Below are 21,804 nucleotides of genomic sequence, written 5' to 3' on the forward strand. Positions count from 1 at the left end.
AGTTCATGCTTATTGTAAACAAATTTTAATTTATTTGGTTTTATAATATAATTACTATAATATTTAAACAAATAATATATATACAAAAAATTAGTTATTTATATAAAATATGTATTAAAAATATATAATATATAAAAATATAATAATTAATTTGATGATTAATTTTTAGTGTATATGATAAAAGTTTTGTTAAAAGTTAACTTTTGAAAACTAAGAGCAATAATCAAACCTACCCTAAAAAAGAAGACCCTAAATCATATATTGAAATTGCAATTTTTTCTATACAACATTAAATCTTTCTATGACTTTATAAGCTAGGACGGAGCTAGCTCCTTAACTTCGAATTACTTTAGGATGGCTACTAACATTTTATTATTTGACAATAATGGCTAAAATCTTGGCCATCCATTAAATTCAGATCCATTATTGGTCTCTATACAACACAACTTTCACAAATTATAGAAACTTCATTTCACTTCATGATCATCGATAGCTCATTGAACACATTTAGTTAATATCAGTTAGCTTATGACTCAACCGATTAGTTAGCTTATGGGTAATGTTAGGGAGACAAAAAAAAAAAAAACAGTCGAAACTTTCTTTATTTAGATAAGATAAGTTATGGCTGTTTTTGGCTAATATTTTTTATTACCAAATATTTCTGTTAATTAATTAGATGTTACGACTTACGACGGATATTTGATTAATCAAGTTTTGATATCATGATATGAAATTAATTTTTTAAAAAATTTAAATTGATAAGATGAGGTACATAAATGAATATATTTTTAATATTTTAGATATTTTTAAAAAGTTTTTTTTAATAACAAATTTCTACAATTTTTTTCCTCAATAAATCTGAAAATGTGAATTCGATTTAACTTGTTCTTGAGCTAGGACTCAATGGGTTGGAGTATATTTGATTTGATTTGATTTTTTTTTTAATTTTGTTTTAAAATACTGTTATATAATAAAAGTTTTTTTTAATTACTAGAAAGATTTTATTTGAACAACCATACAAATTTTTTTATCGCACATTTTCATACTACAATATACACTATTTCATCCTACTAAAATCTAGTTATAAATATCCAAGGATGCAACAATTGATCATGCATTTTTTTACTTTGCTTTATAATAATAAACGTTTAATTAGGAAGTCAATTTTTTTAATCAATATATATCAGTCAAATTTTTTTAAATTATTTTTTATCTTAAATTTTAAATATTAAATATTAAAATTTTAAATTCTAAAATAATCTTATAACGAAAAAAGAAGTTTATTAATATTAACTAATTAAAAATTAATTTCTCATTTTTTAAAATAAATAAATGTGCTTGATTGTTATATATTCTTGTTAGTAAGGTTGGCATGTTACATTGATTATAATGGGCACGCTACATAGATACAATAAATAAACCATCAATTACAAATATGGACAAATTTTAATATTTTATAGTCATATTTATCATCATATAAAGTATGGATACTAACATAAAATACAATTAGACACAATACAAAATATACGAATATGCAAATTTAATTTTTTTATAAGACACATGAACATTATATATGAAATATAAAGTAATTTTTAAATAAGTTAGGCTAATATTTTAATAATTTATTTTTATTAAAATATAAATTATATATTTTAATAACTATTTTTAATTATATAAATTATTAAAATAATTTTTTACGTTAATAAATAATAATATATATTATTTTTAAACTCATTTTAAAAATATAGATTAAGAATAAGATTATTAGATACGACTGATATGTGATAATATTTTAGTGAGTTTAAATGTGTCAAAGAAATATTTTATATTTTTTATTAAGATATGGTTAGATACGAAAAATATATGTATTGAATGAGTGTCAAATAAATGTCGTATCTAAAATGTGTTCGATACACAGACATGATAATTCAAAAAAGTATCCATACTTAATAATAAACAATGTAATTAATAAAGTGGAAAATTAGATGTATATCTCAGGTAAATCTCCAATAATCAATGCAAATGGCTCAAAATATATATAAAATCCCCACCCCCCCCCCCTTTTTCCAATTTAGTTCTAATAATTAAAATACAACATCAATAAATTTTGGTTGAAGAAGACAAATTAAATAAAATATAAATCAAGATCAATTAACCACGAATTCTTAAATATAATTATGCTTATAAAAAAAACACGTTTTCACTCTTACATATGTTTATTAATGATTACTAATATAGAAGATTGTAGGACGATTAAAGAACTTAACGATATACAACACAATCTACAATTTTGAGCTTACAATTTGGGAATTATTATATTTGATCTATGAGGGAGTTGCAGATACTCCCATTCCTCATCGTTGACTTTTCTGAAGCATTGGTCCACCATTTCTTCACTAACTAACTCTAGCTTTGAAGGATCCCACTATATTAATTTAAAAAAAATAAAATAAAATAAAATCATAGCTCACGGTTTAAAAATAAAGAAATATAGTTGATCATTTGTATGTAGAATTTATATCTAACTTTCGTACCTTGGGCTTGTTGTCTTTATCAAACATCTTTGCCCTTGAACCCTATTTATATTTTATGCGCACTTTTTAATTTGAATAAAAGTATAACACTAATTTATAGCCATTTACACAACAATTAGTTCATACTATTCAATTTATTCATTTTCTTATTAACTTGCTTTCTTTTAAAATGGTGTTCTTATTATTGTTATTAGAATATTTACCTCATAAAAGTCATTGCTGACAGTTCTTCTAAAGGCATGACTGACAATGTTATAATCATGATAAAAACATTGTTCAATATTTTGTGTTCGACCTTTTCTGATCTAAAAAAAAAAAATCATTTGATTTTTGTTACTAATTAATAAAAATTTACAATTAATTAAAAATAATAATATTATATATATGTATAAGTATATCTACTTACCGATTTAAGAAAGATCTTCAAACTTAAGGGACATGCCAAACTCATGGAACTTAATGTATTTGTTATCCACTTTTCTTTTCTATTTTCTAACTCCTTTTCCTATAAATAATTAATCATTTTTAAAATGATAATCTATAAATAAATTTTCAGCATAATATATAAATATATAGGAAAGGATATATATATATAAAGCATATGTTACTTGAAAAATAATACACTTATTACCAAGGAGAGAATTATGTCTTCAACAGTCCCTTTTGAGAAACATTTGTTTATAGTCTCCAATCTTCTTTTAAAAAAAAAAATTAGTTCCATTATTATTAGTAGTCTCAATATAATAATTCTCAGATTTCAGATTTAAAAAATAAAATAAAATAAAATGAAAGAGAGTCAAACTTTTTAATGACTTTAAATCTTTAATTACCTCTTGAATGGACTATCTTCTTTCACATTTGCCTTCTCTGTGAAAGTTTCTATTAGGGTGGCAATTGTTGATACATTTGAAGAAGTAATATTTTGTAGGGCATTTTCCAATGAATTTAGCTTCTGTTATATATACACATAAAGTTAATACTTTGACAATCGACAAATATTTGTAGACTTTAAATTTTAAAAAATAAACTACTATCAACTTATTATAAGCTTATATCAAATATATTTTATGAAGAGTAAAGTATCGTTTTTGTCCCTGATGTTTAAATTGTCCTATTTGTATCTCTAACGTTTGTAAAAGTGATTCAATGTTATCCTGCCATCAATTACATATTATGAGCGCTTTAATTTGAGTTTTAAAAATCTCTTCTTAAAGTTAGAATACAAATGTCTGAGATAGAAGCGATGATCCACTCCGAAAAATAACTCATCAAAAATTGAAACTAATTCCTACAACATTTATAAAATTCACTTTTCTAGGGACATAATTGAATCTAAACACAAATAGTGGGTATAATAATATTAAAATCGAACACATCCAAGAAAGACCTAATTGAGAATGAATACATCCAAGTGAGAATAATTAAAAAATATAATTTGATTTGTTAGTATAATTGATAGTAGGATAACATTGAATCACTTTTATAAACGTTAGGGATACAAATAGAACGATTTAAACGTTAGAGACACAAATAGGACTTACCCCAAACGTTAGGGACAAAAACGATACTTTCCTCTTTTATGAATAATAGGTGTATATATTATATTATCTCATAAAATTAAATATGAATAGAGTATTGCGTCTGCTTATAAATTAATAATGAGTCTACTATGTCCAACTACTTATAATTATTCTACAATGTGTAAAACTCAAGTGTTTTAATTGTACATTTTTTTTTTCTGTTACATTGTTTAAAATAAATTACTTTAAAATTTGATTTGCATCAACTAAAAAGTTAGCAATTTTGACGAGTTACTTTATTAGCGTATTTTTTTCTACTACTATTAATTGTCATAAAGGTGTATGTTTGAAAATAAACATTATTGATAACCGCTCATTAAATTACAAAATAAAAAATAGAAAAATCATTTTTTATAATACTTTTTATTGACATTTATTTTTGACAATCGATACTCTTATAAACATTAAAAAAAAAAAAAATCTGAATTTGCTCTATATACCATTGAAGGAATGAAATGTGTGGCTAAACCACATGCTATCATTTCTGCTGCATCCAAACGTGTACCAGTTAGTCCTAAGTATTCGCCTGCATAAAATTTAGTCAAATAGCTAAGCCATTCTTAATTCTCTTAATAAACCCAAAATTAACCAATGGATTTCACTAAGGAAAATAAATTGTTTTTCTTAAAAGAAAAAATTGTCAGCATATATAAGGAAGAATGTGGATCGGATGCTTTTGTTTAATTAAATTTTAAAACAATTTTTTTATGATAAAACAATAAAATATGTTAAATTTTTTGTTTAATTATTCGATTAATTCCTATAGTTTTACTTTTACTAAATTTTTAATTAAAGATCTTATAATTTAAAAGTTTATAATTAAGTTTCTATATTAATAAAAAATTTCAATTAGGTCACCTCAATTACAAGATATTTTTTTGTTAAAATATACAAAATATTTTTAGAATATTTATTTTTGTATTTGATATAAAATACAATTTAAAATATTTTTAAAGTAAATATTTTAGAATTATTGTATTTTTTTTTTCTAAAAAAAATAGTGAAGATCTAATTACAAAGTTTTAGCTAATATAACGACCCAATTGCAGTTTTTAAAATTTAATAATTTAATTAAAAATTTGGTAAAATTACATAAATTAATATAATAATTAAACTTATTATTTCAGCAGTTGCTCTCTTTGTATAAGTAGTTGTTTTTACTTTCTTTTTTAAACTTGAAGACTCAAACACTCCTATAAATATATTACATAAATGAATCAAGTTACGCGTACATAAAAAAATAAAAATTAAAAAAATGTACCAAAATAGCCAGGAAGGCTAGAAAGGAAGTGACATGCACCACAGTCCGGAAACACTCCAATATGTACCTCTGGCATAGCAAATATCTGCAAATATTGTTCCATTAACATTGACTTTTTTTTCTTTCTACTGTATTTCCCATCTCGACATACTAAGAATTAATTTGTCACAGATCATAACTTCATTTAAGAATTTGGTCAATGAATTGCTGCATGTACAAAGTAAAATTCAAATTCCTGATACTTGCTTAAACAGCAAGTGAGCTGACCACTCAATCAACTAAAATCAAAAGTACTTTTTTCGTCCCTAAAATTTGAGGTCAAAATCAAAATCGTTTCTGACCTTTTTTTCTTATTAAAATCATCCCCAACATTACAAAACGTTATAAAATCGTCATTTTCTACTTCAATTATATTTTTTTGATCAAAATACCCTTCATTATTAATAAAAATAATATTAAAAAAAAAGAACAAAACCCCATCCCACCCACTCCTTAGCATCTCTTCGGTCTCTCCTCCCACCCCTCCCCCAATCCCCTTCCTTCTACTCTTCACCATCACCCTCTTCTTCTCATCTTTGCCGCGGCAATTACCACTGCTGAAGGACACCCACCCCTCCTCCCCTTCCTCTTCTCACTCTTCCCCAATCCCCTTCCAGCTTCTCACTCTTCTTCATTTTACCAGGGAAGACAGAACATAGCAAAAGGTAGAAGTAAGAAATTAAATTAACAGCAACATAGCCATCACCTCTTCCCCTTCGCACCTTCTCACTCTCCCTTTCCTCACCACCATCACCACTGCCACCATAGTCATTCATTACTCACAACACTTTTTTTTCACCAACAATAGTCCCAAATAAATTAATAGCAACATTCACAAAATAAATCAACAAAAAAATTCAGATTAAACAATAATTCAATATCATCAACTATAATTTTAGTTTTCAGATCCAAAAACAGCAAAACAACAGAAATTAAAAAAAAATAAAAAATCACAAACAGAAGCATAAACTCAAACAAAAGCAAAAATTCAAGCAGAAGCAGAAGAAGAGGTAGAAGAAGAAGCAGCGCCGGCAGGTCCCCCTCCCGATGACGATGCGACGGCGTGATCTTCGATGACGACGCGACGACGGCAGCAAACCTTAGAAACGAATAAGTAGGACGGCAGAAACGGAGAGAAGAAAAATTGAGGTTGAAATTAGAATTGGAATTTTGAAGAGGGGGGCATGAGGAAGGGGATAGAGGATTACGGGAATGGGGTGAGGAGTGGGGGGTTACAATGAAGGGGTGAAGGAGTGAAGTGAGGGGTGGAGGGTTACGTTTTGTTTTAATTTTTTAATTATTTTTATTATTTAATAAAAGTAATTTGGTAAAAAAATAAAATTACACTAGAAAAGAACGATTTTATAACGTTTTGTAATGTTGAAAATGATTTTAATAACAAAAAAAGTGGGAGACAATTTTAAATCTTAGGGACAAAAAAAAGTATTTATCCCTATAAAAGGACGCTAATAAAACTTTTAATGCCAATTACAATTTTGATTTGGAAAGAGAAGCATACAGCATTCTCTGTCACAACTCTAAAGGTTGCCCTCATGGAAAGAGCCGCTCCTCCTCCTATGGCCACTCCATTAATTAGAGACACCTGAAATTCAAAACCAACGTTGAAATTTGGAGCAATTATTTAAACCATTAATTCAAATGTGTGATTAGGAATTAATTAGAAAACATAACAACTCACAATAGGTTTTTTGCAGGTAACAAATAAATGGTTCAACATGAGCAGTTTCCTGTAAAAGCTTAGAGGATAGGTCCAATGTCCTGCTTTCATCATTCAAGAGTTTTTTTTTTTTTTTTTTTTTTTAATGTTATTGAACAATTTATATGTTTGATAAACTTTTTGATAAATCTAAAGAAAACAAAAAATCTCTTATTTTTAAAAAGGATGGAGTATTTGATAATCAGTTATACCTGCCAGTGAAGATGCAATCAGTGAGACTATATCACCACCAGCTGAAAATGCTTTTCCATTAGCCTAAGTAAAGAGTTATAGATTAAAGAAATTAAAGAACATAGCCAATATAATATTATATTTTAATTATGTCATTTTTATATCCATATATAAAGAGAATAAATTAAAAAAGTTAACTAATAAAACATATATTAAAATTATTATAAATAAAAGTTTTTTAAAATTTTTATTATAATAAATTTATTAAAAACTTAAATTTTATATATTTTTAATAAAAATCTTTTCAATTGGTAAAATTAACCTATATCTAGTACATATTAAGGTTCCTGATAATAGAATTTTTTTAAAATTTATTTTTAATAAATACGTAATAAATATATTAAAAACTTGCCCTTTATATATTTTTTAAAATAATTTAAATTAGTCATCTTAATATTTTTTTATTTGTATTAAATATATCAATAATAGCTAAATTTTTAAAAAATTTAAGATCAATTTAACAATTAGGAGCCAGTGATGTATATGAAAATAGTTTTTATAAAATTATTGTTAAATTATTTTTTTTTAATTTTCTACTAAAAATATATATGATATAAATTAAAAAATTTTAGATAAAATTAAAACAAACTAAAATTTAAAAATATTTTAAAATTTTTAATAAATTTTAAAGACAAAATAAATATCTATTTTATCCTAATATATATGTCCATATCTACGGAGGTAAAAACAAATATTGTATTGGCATTTTTTACCTTCAATATCACAAGTTTGATTGAAAAGTCATTCTCATACAATCTTAGATTCTTTAAAATTTGAGAAACCTGCAAAACAGTAAAGAAGCCATATATATTATCACACTACTCTTGCAACAAATTAAAATAACTACTTTATAGTTTGTTTATATTCTTTTTGGATTTTTGACATAAGTTATAGATCAACTTCAAATACTTCTTCCATATTATATTCCTAGGTGCCAATCGTTTAAATTAAAGTAAAACAGGCTAATTAAATAAATAAATAAAATGTTCTATATTTTTAAAAGAAAATTATAATAATTAACAGGTTGTAAATAACTATGAAATGTCTTTTATTTTCTAAAAAAAAATGTTTGATCATTAAGAACGGAAAGAGTAATAGCTAAACTAGCTAGGTAGCTTGAAAACTTTAATTTACAGTTTACACATACCTACCATGCATTTTAATTTATGAATTTTTGAACTTACCATTACATGGTTAAGGGTATTCAGCTTGCCAGGCCTATTTAATATCACATATCTTACAGAAGAGTTTCCTGTAAAAAGCACCTATATAAAGGGGCATATATATATATATATATATATATATATATATATATATATATAGTCAGAAAATTAGATATGTAATTAGTTTAGCTGGATATAATTAATTTAACTAATTTGATAAATAGCTACAAGGATTATATTTTTATTTAACAATTTAATGTTATTACATAAAGAACTATTGATTTTTAAAATATATCATATATAGTTTTTTTTAATTATAATTATTAAATATTCAAAATAATTAATTAATAAATATTTATTTTATTGATATTTATTCATAGTAGTTAAAAATATTAATAAAATAAAGAATAATATTATAGAATAATAGTGTTAATAAATTAAACCAAAGAAGCCCTGCGACTACGATACTAGATAGAAACTGGTGTTGTAATCCATTAACATATTGTTACAAGCAAATGGATATGATGAAGAAGAATTAAAATATAATTGCTAGAATCATGACGATATTGCAATCTTATTTCAACATAATAAGGTGCATGTGGGAGATCAGATAGAGAAGAAGAAGAAGAAACCCGAAACATGATAGAGATATGTAAACCTGGTTTTCTGTGTCATAGTTAAAATTCAGAGTCATTGCCATTACGGTTATGAATCGTATTTGTATATTATTATAGTGAGATATATAGAGTTGCTGGTTTTAGGAATTAGCACAATATAATAACTTGCTTTATAGCGAATATTAGAACATCTGCCCTGCTGATTTTAATTTTAATTTTAATTTTATTTTTATTTTAGATTTTACAAGATATAAATATTTATGAAATTATATATTATAAATAATAATTTAAAATTAAAAATAAATTTTATCTCTTCAATACTTAATCTTAATTCAATTAAAATTTTATATTATTTTTAATTATTTCATCAATATAATTATACAAATAATAAAATTTTATTAATTTTTTATTAAGATAATATTATATTTTTAAAATAATATCAATTTTATTTCATTAATAAATTTTAATATATATAAATTTTAATTTTAAATTAATTTATTTTTTAAAAATATCAAAAATAATATTCTAAAAGTACTTCATTAAAAATGTACTGAGCTAACAAATATAAAAAGTATTCAATTAATAATTAGCCGCCCTAGCTAATACTCTATGCTTAGCCATCTTACGTATGAATTAAATTTTCTCAATATAAACAACCAATTATATATGGTAAGGTTTGGTTTAGTTCAGATTCATAAAGTTTATTATTAAAGTCAATCTTTTTAAAGATTGGTTTTCAAAAAAGTTGTAGTAATTATATTTAATAAATTAAAACAAAAGTAATGTTTAATAAGTATATGTTCCAAAATTTATATTTTAGAAAATTATTTTTAACATTTAAAATGAATTTAATAAGCATAAATATAATAAAAAAATAGCTTTAACTATTTGAACATAAAAATAAAAAAGGACGGTAGAATGCTAATTTTTAAGTTTTTCTGCCGTCCAATAGTTACCAACTAATTCGTTATAAATTTGAGTTTTATTTAAGAAATTTTTACTAATAATTTATACAAGATTGCATATTAGAAAAAAAAAATTTATAGATTTTTTTTAGTATACATACAGGACTATTTTATGGAATGTTAATTTTTTTAGTTGGTCTCATTATTGCTTCCAGCCTTAAGCCCATAATTAAAGCCTTAATAAAGGCCTAACATTCAAGAACAGAACACTTTGCTTCGGGGACTTAAGTCAACAATTAAAGTCCTAAAGGCCTAACTATTCAAGAATTCAACACTACCTTTTTATTTTCGGTGACTGAGAATCCAGCACTACTCATTTTCCTAATTAAAAGTACAGTATACATCGAGTTAAGCTTTAAAATAGTCTTTAAAAATATACAAAAAGTTTAAAGTGGTCCTCAAAATCTATAATTACTCAATTTTATTTTTAAAGTTGCACTCTAAAATTTATAATAGTCCCTCAACTAATTTTCGTCTAACACTGACCATCCAAAAGCTGAGAGAACTTAATACCTGCCACATATTAGTATGCCAAGAATGACGTATATGGGAGTTCATGCATCTTTTGGTGAAAACGGCATCGTTTGCTGATATTGATATACTTTCACTCCACAACATTAAAACTTGAGGCAACAATTTCAATAAAGATGCTTAAATCATTTTCTCATGATGACCATTATTTAAAAAATGACTTATTTATTTAGTAACATTTTAAATAAAAGTAATATTTTTATTTCAAATAAAAATCAAACTTTACAACTTATTATTCAATAGTCAAAATAAAGTATTTTCACGTGATGACAATCATAAAATTTTCATTGGAGTAGCCACCCCCAACTTCTACCCCCTTCTTTCCTCCACTAACAAACAAAGACTTTTTTTTCTTGTTCTCCTACTCTTCAATGGAGCTAATCTGAGCTGCTGTGCCGTGTGATTTTTCTCAAGAACAAACCGTGGTGCGCATAACGTCATCATTGTTATTGTTGTTGTGCTAGTTTGTTGACCTGCATTGTCTCTTAAGGTAAAGGTTTGGAAAAGAGAAAGATGCAGTTCAATGTGCTCTGTTTTTTCTTCAGTTTGTTGACTCCATTTTGTTAACATTTTTAATCTGGTCTTGCTTCTTGTTTTTGTTAGGATATGTGTGTTGATTTCTTTGAATTTTTTGCTAAGGTTTATGCGAACTAGTTTCTTATTATTAGGGTATAATTTTTTGTTTGATTAAAGATGGTATTTTACAATTCATCTGTGTTGAATAGTGGTATTTAATTTATTTTGATTTGTATTGTTTGTTAGGGTTTAGTGTAACTATATGGTATAAGATCCTGGTTAGTTAGTAAATGTTGATGATTCAATTTTTGTTAGAGGTGATTGATCATACTGATGCTAATCATGTCCTTTGATTGGATTTTAGATGGATGGTGATCTGATCATTATCATATATCACCATGGGATTTTTTTACACCAAACCCAGATGGAAGTTTGTCATACATTGGTGGCCAGACCTGTGAGTTGCCTGGATTGGATGTAGACACTATTGATGTCTTCGCAATTCGAGACTACCACAAGTAAATTCGTTATGACAAGGTGACTTAGTGTTGGTGATTGGCTCCGAATAGGTTTCTGAAGACTGGTATCCGAGCTCTTATTCATGTTGATAAAGAGTTCAATCATGCCTTTGTCTCGGTTCGTGTCAACTGAAATGCCTTTGTCTGCATTAACACATTAATGGTTTGCTATAGTGGAATGTAAATTTACAAGGTTTAAAAAGTAAAAACTTATTTATATAGGGTCATGGCTAGCCTCTATTGGTTTTTCGGCATTCGGAAGTGATAAATCTCAGCATTTATTTTAGGATTAAAATGAAAATTGACAATGCTAATCTTATCTTAGTCAGGAAGATAGTTTCAAGCTTTATATTTTTTTCCTTTGGTCTGTCTTTTCGATGTACTGTAAATATTATACTTGCAATTAATTATAAAATATGTATATCAGTTATCACAATCGTTCTCTCTATTATTTGGTATTTTAAAGTTGAATTCTATTATAAGTTTCAGGTCTGCAAGGACTCAAAAATGTTTTCCATGAATTGAGAATCCTAAAATTTATACCCACTATAGCTGCACATAGGGGGTTAAAAGAAAAGCATAGTCCTTATAAGCCTCTAATCGTAATATTTTATTCGCCGAGCTGTGTAACTCTAGCTTGTGACCCAAGTGGGGGCAACTAAGGTGATGGAACAAGTGCTTCTGGCCTTGCTAGGTCGGGCTTGCAAGGGCAAATTGTTGGCCTGCCCACTCCAAGTTGGAGTTGGGCCCGGTAGTCTGGGCGAAGGCCCAAGGCCTCTCGGCTCCTAGAATGGAGGGCATTGCGTGAGGCTGGCTTAACAGAGCAACAACCACTTCCTGTCCCCAACAGTGGAGGGATTACAGGCCGCCGCTCTTCTGGCCCAATATGGCCTGGTAGGCCTAGCTATCGTGGACCATCATTCTTTATAATTTTCATGCCTATGACCTCAAAAAACTACACTCTTTATTTGGTTTGAGATTTATTAAACACAATCTTTATAAAAATGTGCTTTCACGCCCAAAAAAAAGAAGGAAATTGTTCATGTTTACTATGAATATGGAGTCTCTGAATCACTTTTCACTGAAGAAAAAGTTGTACTCAACGACAAAGACTTGATTATATTAGGGGGATAAACCAGTTCAGAGAAAAAAAACCTGAAAGTCATGAGACTATCAAACCAACAACATCTCCAACAATGTCCATAAATTTAAATAAATTCCAAATTTTCACGACATTACCAACCAAAAATACCATATGCACCTCAACACCAAATCACATTACTTTAATTGTGTTTTATTAGGGTTAAGTATGATTTTGGTCCCTAACATAGAGACTGAAAATTTTTTTCGTTTCTCACCTTTTTTTTGCTCCAAAATGGTCCCCAAAGTTTCAATTTGTTTTAAAACCGTTATTCGAACCAAAATGCTCCTATCCCTTCTTCTCCAAATTTATGCAAACCACCACCACCACCACCACCACCACCACCACCCCCATCCACTGCCACTCCATCACCAGCATCCATCGCACCAACCAAAACATTAGAAAATCAACATCATCATCGTCATCCTCATCAAAAGCCAGAACTCAGAAAATCCAGAAAAATCAAACAATAATACTCAGAATCAGAAAATTATCATCATCATCAAGAACCCAGAATCAGCAAGAAGAAGAAGAAGAAGACGGCGGGCGGCGGGCAACGGCTCGGCGGTGGTGTCGGCGGGAAGAAGAAGAAGAAACGGGCGGCGATGCGGTGGCGGGAAGAAGAAGAAGAAGCGGCGGTGCGACGGCGGTACGGCGGCATGGCGTCTCTCCCCCTACCCCACCTTTCTCCCTCCCTCCCCCTCCCCCTTTCTTTCTTTCTCGGCCCCTCCCCCACCCTCATTTTCTTTCTTTCTCTCTCGGCCCCCCCTCCCACCCCGCTTCTGTATCCCCCTTTCTTTTTTTTTTTCTTTTTTTATTTATTTTATATTTATTTTATTTTATAATTTTTTAATAAAGGATAATTTGGTAATAAAAAAATATAATTGGTAAAAAGAACGATTTTAAAACAAACTGAAACCTTAGGGACCATTTTTGAGCGAAAAAAAGGCGAGGGACGAAATAAATTTTCAATCCCTACGTTGGGGACCAAAATCATACTTAACCCGTATTATTATTATTACATAAATAAATATAATTATATAAATGAATATTAACTAAGAGTAATTATATTCCAACAAGAAGATGTAGCACTAGCCATTCTCACTCTTATTGGTTAGGGGTGGCAATATACATCTTATCCGCGAGTATTTAATCCGATTCCACCTGATTGGGTAGGATTGTCAATCCGATCCGCAGCGAGTAGGATATGGTGCGGGTAGGGTTCTCGTGTGGGTCGGGTAGGGTACGAATTGAGTCTCAACCCTATCTGACCAATCTGCACCTTATATATATAACTTATATAAAAATATGTTTCAAGTGGATGTTGAACCAAAGATCTCTCACTAAATGCAAAAAATTCTTAGCCACTAAAAGAATATTATTAATTGATAATTTTATTTTTTTTTTTACATAAAAGCCAATTTTATTTTAAATTATCATCAATTTATATAATAATGTTGTATTTTTTTTGTAACCCACGGATACAGTAGTCGGATACCTGCGAGTTAAGAACGAGTAAAATTAGATTTGAGATATTCTCAACCCGCAAATAAAATAAAATTGAGTTTATATAAAAATTTTAACCTACGAGTAGGATTAGAGTTGACTACAAACCTTAATCTATCGTAACCATTACCACCCCTATTATTGGCTAGTGATGAATTTAGTTACATTATTGTGGTGGTCATCATAATTTGAATGTGGATCGTGGCTTTACTACTATTAATCCAATGTTCGGTACTTCGGCGTTTATCTTCACAATCTTATGTTTGAAGTCCTTACACTTTTATCTCAAATTCTTGTTGTATCATTGTGCCAATGTGCAATAATATTATATTGTCCTGTTTCTGCAATGTAATAATAAACAAACAATTTTTGGTGGTTGTTCTCGTTTGCAGGGTTTCCATGCTATTTCTTCTTGGTGGAAATTCAGGTGCAGTCGACTTCACGTGAAGTTGATAGTTAAGAGCCGTTAAATGATTTGACTGATTTGACTAAATTTTCATCTAACGGCTTCTATCTATCAACTTCATGTGAAGTTGACTGCACCTGAGTTTTCACCTTTCTTCTTTAGTTAAGCAGTATTTCCTGGTTTTTTAAGAAAAAAGTAAAAATAAAATAAATAAAATAAAATAATCCTTATATACAGAAAACAGTTTAATCAGACTAAATAAAGACATACACAAATCCCAAAAGATAAAGTTAATACTAAATAAAAGACTACAAAAAATTAATATTAGTGATAATACCACTCACTAGAATATATCACTAGAATATATTATCTGTTTTGACAATTTAGATTTCATAATTTTTGTTACAACTTTTACATCTCTCAAAAATAAGATTTTTACTTTATACTAACAGTAGATGAAAATTAAATTCTTATCATATAGCATTATTAAATTACTGTAGTAATTATAACTAAGATTAACCTTCAACTTTTATCTTCTTTTTTTTTCCTCACTTAACCTTCACCCACCAGAGGTTATATCTTGAATTCAATAATTATAATCTGCAGGCAGTTATGATTGGAGAATGGGATCTTAGAGGAAGTTGTAAAGGCTCCCATGTATCGTCAGTGATATTTGTAAAGTGCTGATCCACCATTTTTTCACTAACCAACTCTAGCTTTGAAGGCTCCCACTAGTTCAAAAAAAAAAAAAAAAAAAGAGTATGAAAAAATTAAAATATATACTATTATTTAGCTTAATAATAAGGAGTACAAGAAATATTATGCAAGTAATTATTTATATCTAATAGATAAAATTAATATCACCTTTACCTTAGGTTTGTTGTCTTTATCAAACAGCTTTGCTCTTGAACCCTATTCATCAAAAGTTTTAATTTCAATAAATTGCCAAAAATAAAAAGAGATCAGAGAAAATTATTATTTAGGAGGCAAATAATAAAGCCAATCTCAAATTGATTAAATAATAATCCCCGAACTATTTGTTTATTTGCTAAACTTTTTTAGCTTTATTCAGAGGAAAAAATATTTATTTAAATATTTAATTACCTCGTAGAAATTACTGCTTACTGTTCTTCGATTGAGGTGGCAAGCAATATTATAATCCCTGTAAAGACATTCTTCAATATTTTGTATTCTGCCTTTTCTGATCTAAAAAACATGAATACATAGAGATAATTTAGTGCAAAAATTTGCAATATCGATAAATGTTAATTTAGACAGATTATTATTTTATATATACTTACAGATTTTAAGAAGATCTTAAGACTCATGGGACATGAAAAGTGCATAGAGCTTAATGCATTTGTTATCCACTTTTCTTCTGCTCCGTTTTCTAATTCATTTTCCTATATAAATAATTTTAAAAATTATAATTCCATTCCAATTTTTTAAAATAACAGATATATAATTATGGGTATACTAAATAATATATATACTTACCAAGGATTGAATTATATCTTCCACTGTCCCTTTTGAGAAACATTTGTTTATAATCTCCAATCTTTTTTTCATAGTGATGAGAACAGGATTAATTAGTTGAAATGCATTATTATTAGTCAATTATATCAAATAGCACACATATATAATAATATATTTATTAATTAAAATTAAAGAAGAATAATAATATTTTTAATGACGTAATAATTAATTACCTCTTGAAAGGGCTATCTGTTTTCACAGTTGGTTTCTCTGTAAAAGTTTCTATTAAAGCAGCAATTGTTGATACATTTGAAGAAGTAATAGCTTGTAGGGCATTTTCCAATGCATTAAGCTTCTATTACGTAGAATGAAAAACAAAAAATATAAAATTGTTGAGAAATGATACTTCAAAATTACAATGTGAAAAAAAAATATGGTTACATTATTATGAATCCAATAATTAGAGGCAAATCTTTCATTATATATATATATATATTACCGTGGAATGGACGAAATGTGTAGCTAATCCACATGCTGCCATTTCTATTCCATCCAAACTGGCTCCAGTTAACCCTAAATACTCCCCTGTAAATAATAATTTGGTAAAACTAGCAAATAAATCATCATATTGATTCATTAATAAGGCCATTTTAATTTTATGAAAAAGTAAGAATTGTAGACAATTATTATTTTATAGATATATGATGTGTCTAATATGTGTTAGATATATAATAATTTATGTATTTTTATTATTAGTTTAAAATTTTAGAATGAATAATTTAGTAATGTTTTTCCTATATATACACATATATAATATATGAAATGAAGCATTTGAATTAATAAGGAAAAGTCTAGGGGACAACTTTTGTGTTTTCTGGCCATTACTTAACCATCAAAACAAAAGTGAGAGATTTCTCACTATTAGATGTAATCTCACACCATTAAAAATATTATTGATGGCCAATTGATGGTTACAAAACACTAAAATTGTTGGTCCCTAGCATTTCTCTTTGAATTAATTAGTTAATCACCAAAATAGCCAGGAAGCCTAGATAGGAAGTAACTTGCACCCACATCTGGAAAATACCCTATCTCTGCCTCTGGCATTGCAAATACCTACAAATAATAATAATAATAATAATAATAATAATAATAATAATAATAATAATTCATCAAATATCAATACTTTTTTTTATAAGTATAGATCCAATGTCACTTTTTTCTTGACCATTTTTACGAAAAGCAACAAAATTTTCTAATGGAAAAAAAAAAAAAAAAGAACACACGCTTTGACTTCAACTTAACCCTCAATTCTATTTTTTTCCGAGACTATTGGATTTTTCTGTTATTTTTAGCATCAACTTGAAACAAAAATTATATAATTATCAAACTAAGTTGATGAATTAGTGGTTATTAAAATGATCACAGATTAATTTTTCTTTTTTAATTTCACTATCGATTTTATTCTTTTGCATACATTATATATAATCTATGTCGCATCCTATATATTTAAATTGGAACATAATATTTTGGTAATTCAGTTTATAATAACACATAATAGAAACCTAATTTTATTTTTGTTATATTGATGATGAAATTTTCTGCTGAAATTTGTCTTATTAGGTAATAGTAGAGAAGCATACAGCTTTTTCAGTTACAATTCTAAAGGTTGTGTTCATGGAAAGACCCGCTCCTCCTCCCATAACCACTCCATTAATCACAGATACCTGTTTTCAACAATTGAAAAAATATAGAGTGTAATAATAATTAAGAATTATAAAATGATATTTAATTTGAAATTTTTAATTTTTAATTATTATTAGCGAATGCAAACTTACTAGAGCCTTTTTGTAGGTTGCTGCCAAATGGTCCAAAATGAGTATTTTACCATAAAATTTCACAGGGTAAGTCCAATGTCCTAGTTAGATTATTAAAGTAAGGGTTACAGATTAGAATATATAATCTCTTGATAAATTTAAACTACATAATGCATGATCCAATTATCACATTTGCATTTAAAAGTGATTAATCTGATGATTATTTACAAAAAAAATATTTTAGTTCTATATGTAGTATGAAGACCACTTTGATAAAGATAGTAAAAATTAATTGTCAAAATCAATTTATTATAGCAATAATAATAAACTCAATTGTCCGCATTATAATTATTAGACCCGATTTGATCCGAACGATTTACACAATTTAAACCGAATCATATTTAATTTTTTTGATAAAAAGGTAAATATATCCCTGATTTTTGTTTTTTTTTTTTAAAAAAAATGATCCAGTGGGTTATGTAAATTGATCGGTTCGACCGAATCTGATAACAATTGGGTTTATTGTTATTGTTATAAAAAATTAGTTTATTCTAGTTTGTTATGAAATTAAAAAATAACCGATTCATTAATATGTCCAATAATAATGTGACACATAAGTCTCTTTATAAAAAGACGTTTTATGCGTCTTTATAGGAGTATCCTCCGTATTGTATACAAATTAAAGTAGTTAAAATTCAAATTTCATAAAATTTCGGAATAAATAAAAAATGACGATTGCTTTAATTAAAATTGTAATATTAAAATATTACAAGAATTAAATCGAAATATTAACTATTTTGGTTATATCTATGTTGATGGTTTTTATTTGTGTATTATACCCATGAGTGAGGTAGAAATTATTGATACTACATCACCTCCGGCGCAAAATCCTTTTCCATTACCCTAATTAAATTAGGAAAGAAATTCAGAAACATATTAGTTCACCAATATATATAAATGCCAAATATTGTTTAGTTTAAATTATAAAAGCAAACATATAATAACAAAATTATTAATAACTATAAGAAAGTATATATATATATATATATATATATATATATGTGTGTGTGTGTGTGACGTCCGTGGTGAATGAAGTGAAACCGTAGCTAAATTCAACAAAATTAATCCAATAATTTATTAGTATGATAAAAATTGGTTAAAAAAATATTTAATTACGATATAGTCTTTATAATTTTGTCAAATTTGTAATTAGATTCTTATATTTAGTTTTTCTTTTCTTTCAATTGGATCTCAGTTTTTAATTTTGTAATTAGATCATTTTTATGTCAAAAATATTAAAATTAATAGAATATTTCTTTCAAAAAATATATGATAAAAGATTTAATTATGTTCTTAATTAATTCTAGATACTTTCAATTTACAAAAAAATATTCAGTTAACTTTAATATCTTTTACACTGAGAATGATCTAATTACAAAATTAAAAGTAATATAAGAACCAATTAAAAAAAAATAAAAACCTAATTAAAAATTTGATAAAATCATAAAAACTACTAGAATAATTAAATCTTAAAAAAATAAAAATCATATAAAAAAATAACTTAATTAAACTTATTACAAAAATAATTTATTCACCTAATATTTTTTTATATTTTAAATGGCGCTTTGATTACCTTCAATATTACAAGTTTAACTGACGAGTCATCCTCATACATCCTTAAATTCTTTAAAATTTGAGAAACCTGCAAAAAGTTTACCTTCCTCGTTATTATCCTTATTATATTTATTGTTTATATAGATAATGGTTCTAAAAAGTTGCTCCGAAAAGACAAGCTGTATGAAAACAAATATTTTTGTTTAATTACTGAGGTCAAATAAAAGGAGAGTGCGCAAATTAAAATCACTTTCGTGCATTATGGTATGAATTTCATATACCACGATTTCTATAATTAATTGTGTATTTAAATTATTTTTTTAATTAGAAGTTTTTCTAAATATATTAATTAATAAAAAGTATTAATATCAAAATAGTGTTCACACTTGAGGCCTATTTATATAAAAGATACAATGTAATATTTAAATTACTTACCATTTCAAAGTTAAGGACATTTAACTTATGAGGCCTATTTAGTATCACTAACTTCACAGAAGAATTTCCTCCGAAAAGTACCTGCAATGACGTTGTAGTGTATTTAAATACTTAAATTTATATTGGAATTTAAATTTTAAACAGTTATTTTATTATTTTTAATTTATTTTATACTTATAAATAGACTGTAATTTGTATTATATATAAATCATAATAAATATAAAGATATATTTTTCTGTAATCTCTTATCTTTGTTTCTAACTATTACAACATATGGTAATAATAGGAAATGAAATACGAAAAACAAATATTTAAAGAAGAGAGAGAAAAAAAAAACCTGGTTTATTGGTTGTGTGTCAAACTTAAAACTCAGAGCCATGGTGCAATTTAGTTCTACTACTACTGTTCGTTTCTATATATAATGACAATTTTGAATGAGATATATAGAAAAGTGCATGTTTGAGCAAAATACGACGCTCTCGATCTTTATATATATGAAAAAGTATAGGGTACCAACATATTATCTATTAATTTATTGTCAATAATAATTAATTATTATATTTTAAATACATATATAAAGAGACACATCCAGAAAATATATCTATAAAAATACTTTTATTAAACACAACCATAAAAATGACATTTTTATTAGACACATCCACGAAGACACTTCCATAAAACACAGTTATAAATAAGAGTTGGCAGATATGCTATTGGTAACGTAGCGGGACCGTAACGAGGTGGAAACTCAGATGAGGTCGACTTCACGTGAAGTTGATATCTGAGAGCCGTTAGATAATTTGACTAAATTTTCATTTAACGGCTCTCAGATATTAACTTTACGTAAAGTCGACTTCATTTGAGTTTTTACCGAATAACAAAGGTCTAAACATGTATATAAAAAACAATAATTACGGTTACAGAATATATATTAAAAATATATAATATAATACATGTCAATATATGTAAATACAAAATAACTAGTTTGTTAAGTAATTTTTAATATACATATATAATAATTTTTTTTGGTTAAAACTAAGTAAGAGAAACAATCAACTTTTGAAAAACATCATTAATACCAAACCTACCCTTAAAAAACCCCTGAATCATATGTCCAAATTGCAATTTTCTTTATGACATTAAATCCCTCTCTGACTCTATATTATAGGACGGAGCTGGCTCCTATACCTCCATTTATTAAAACTGCCTTTATATTTTTTAGAAAAAGTATAGAGTATTAATATATTATCTGTAATTTATTGTCAATAATAATTAATTATTATATTTTAAACACATGTATAAAGAGATATATTTAAAAAATATATTTATAAAATTACTTCCATTAGATACAATTATAAAACAAACATTTTTATTAGACACATTTATAAAGACACTTCTATTAAATACCGTCATAAATAAGAGTTGGCAGCAGAAGTTGACAGAAATATTGTTGGTAACGTAACAAAATTATATTTTTTATAATAGAATAAGACAAGATATTGTGAATAAAATATAAAAAATGAAGATATAAAATTTAGTGTTCTTATATTTTATTTGGTAATAAAGTAAAACAAATCATAAAAATTTAATTTACTTTTATCTTTTTTATAAAAAAATTCGAGAAAAAAATATAATTATAAAAAATTAATAAAAATAACGAAAAAAAATTTTTTTGACACGTGGTCTATTAAACCTAGCAAAGTCATTTTTGTAACA

The 21,804-nt window shown here is 26.6% G+C and overlaps 2 protein-coding genes across 2 annotated transcripts; both read right to left on the minus strand.

Moving 5' to 3' along the window:
* Positions 1-3,158: 3,158 nt before the first annotated feature.
* On the minus strand, positions 3,159-13,216 carry LOC112749374 (probable 3-hydroxyisobutyryl-CoA hydrolase 2). The gene is made up of 8 exons (XM_072218345.1): positions 13,153-13,216; positions 11,617-11,837; positions 8,097-8,165; positions 7,348-7,407; positions 6,934-7,017; positions 5,376-5,460; positions 4,555-4,640; positions 3,159-3,486 (listed from the first exon to the last, which is right to left on the minus strand). Exons 1-8 carry the CDS (start codon positions 13,214-13,216, stop codon positions 3,361-3,363), a joined length of 795 nt encoding a protein of 264 aa, XP_072074446.1. The 3' UTR covers positions 3,159-3,360.
* Positions 13,217-15,339: 2,123 nt separating this feature from the next.
* On the minus strand, positions 15,340-20,467 carry LOC112749375 (probable 3-hydroxyisobutyryl-CoA hydrolase 2). Its single transcript, XM_029293030.2, has 12 exons — positions 20,426-20,467; positions 20,089-20,169; positions 19,673-19,741; positions 17,866-17,949; positions 17,254-17,338; positions 16,722-16,807; positions 16,456-16,577; positions 16,244-16,304; positions 16,048-16,149; positions 15,851-15,952; positions 15,617-15,658; positions 15,340-15,477 (listed from the first exon to the last, which is right to left on the minus strand). Exons 1-12 carry the CDS (start codon positions 20,465-20,467, stop codon positions 15,340-15,342), a joined length of 1,014 nt encoding a protein of 337 aa, XP_029148863.2.
* Positions 20,468-21,804: the final 1,337 nt, after the last annotated feature.

Source organism: Arachis hypogaea, chromosome 15 (genome assembly GCF_003086295.3).
Source record: "Arachis hypogaea cultivar Tifrunner chromosome 15, arahy.Tifrunner.gnm2.J5K5, whole genome shotgun sequence".
Lineage (NCBI taxonomy): Eukaryota > Viridiplantae > Streptophyta > Magnoliopsida > Fabales > Fabaceae > Arachis > Arachis hypogaea.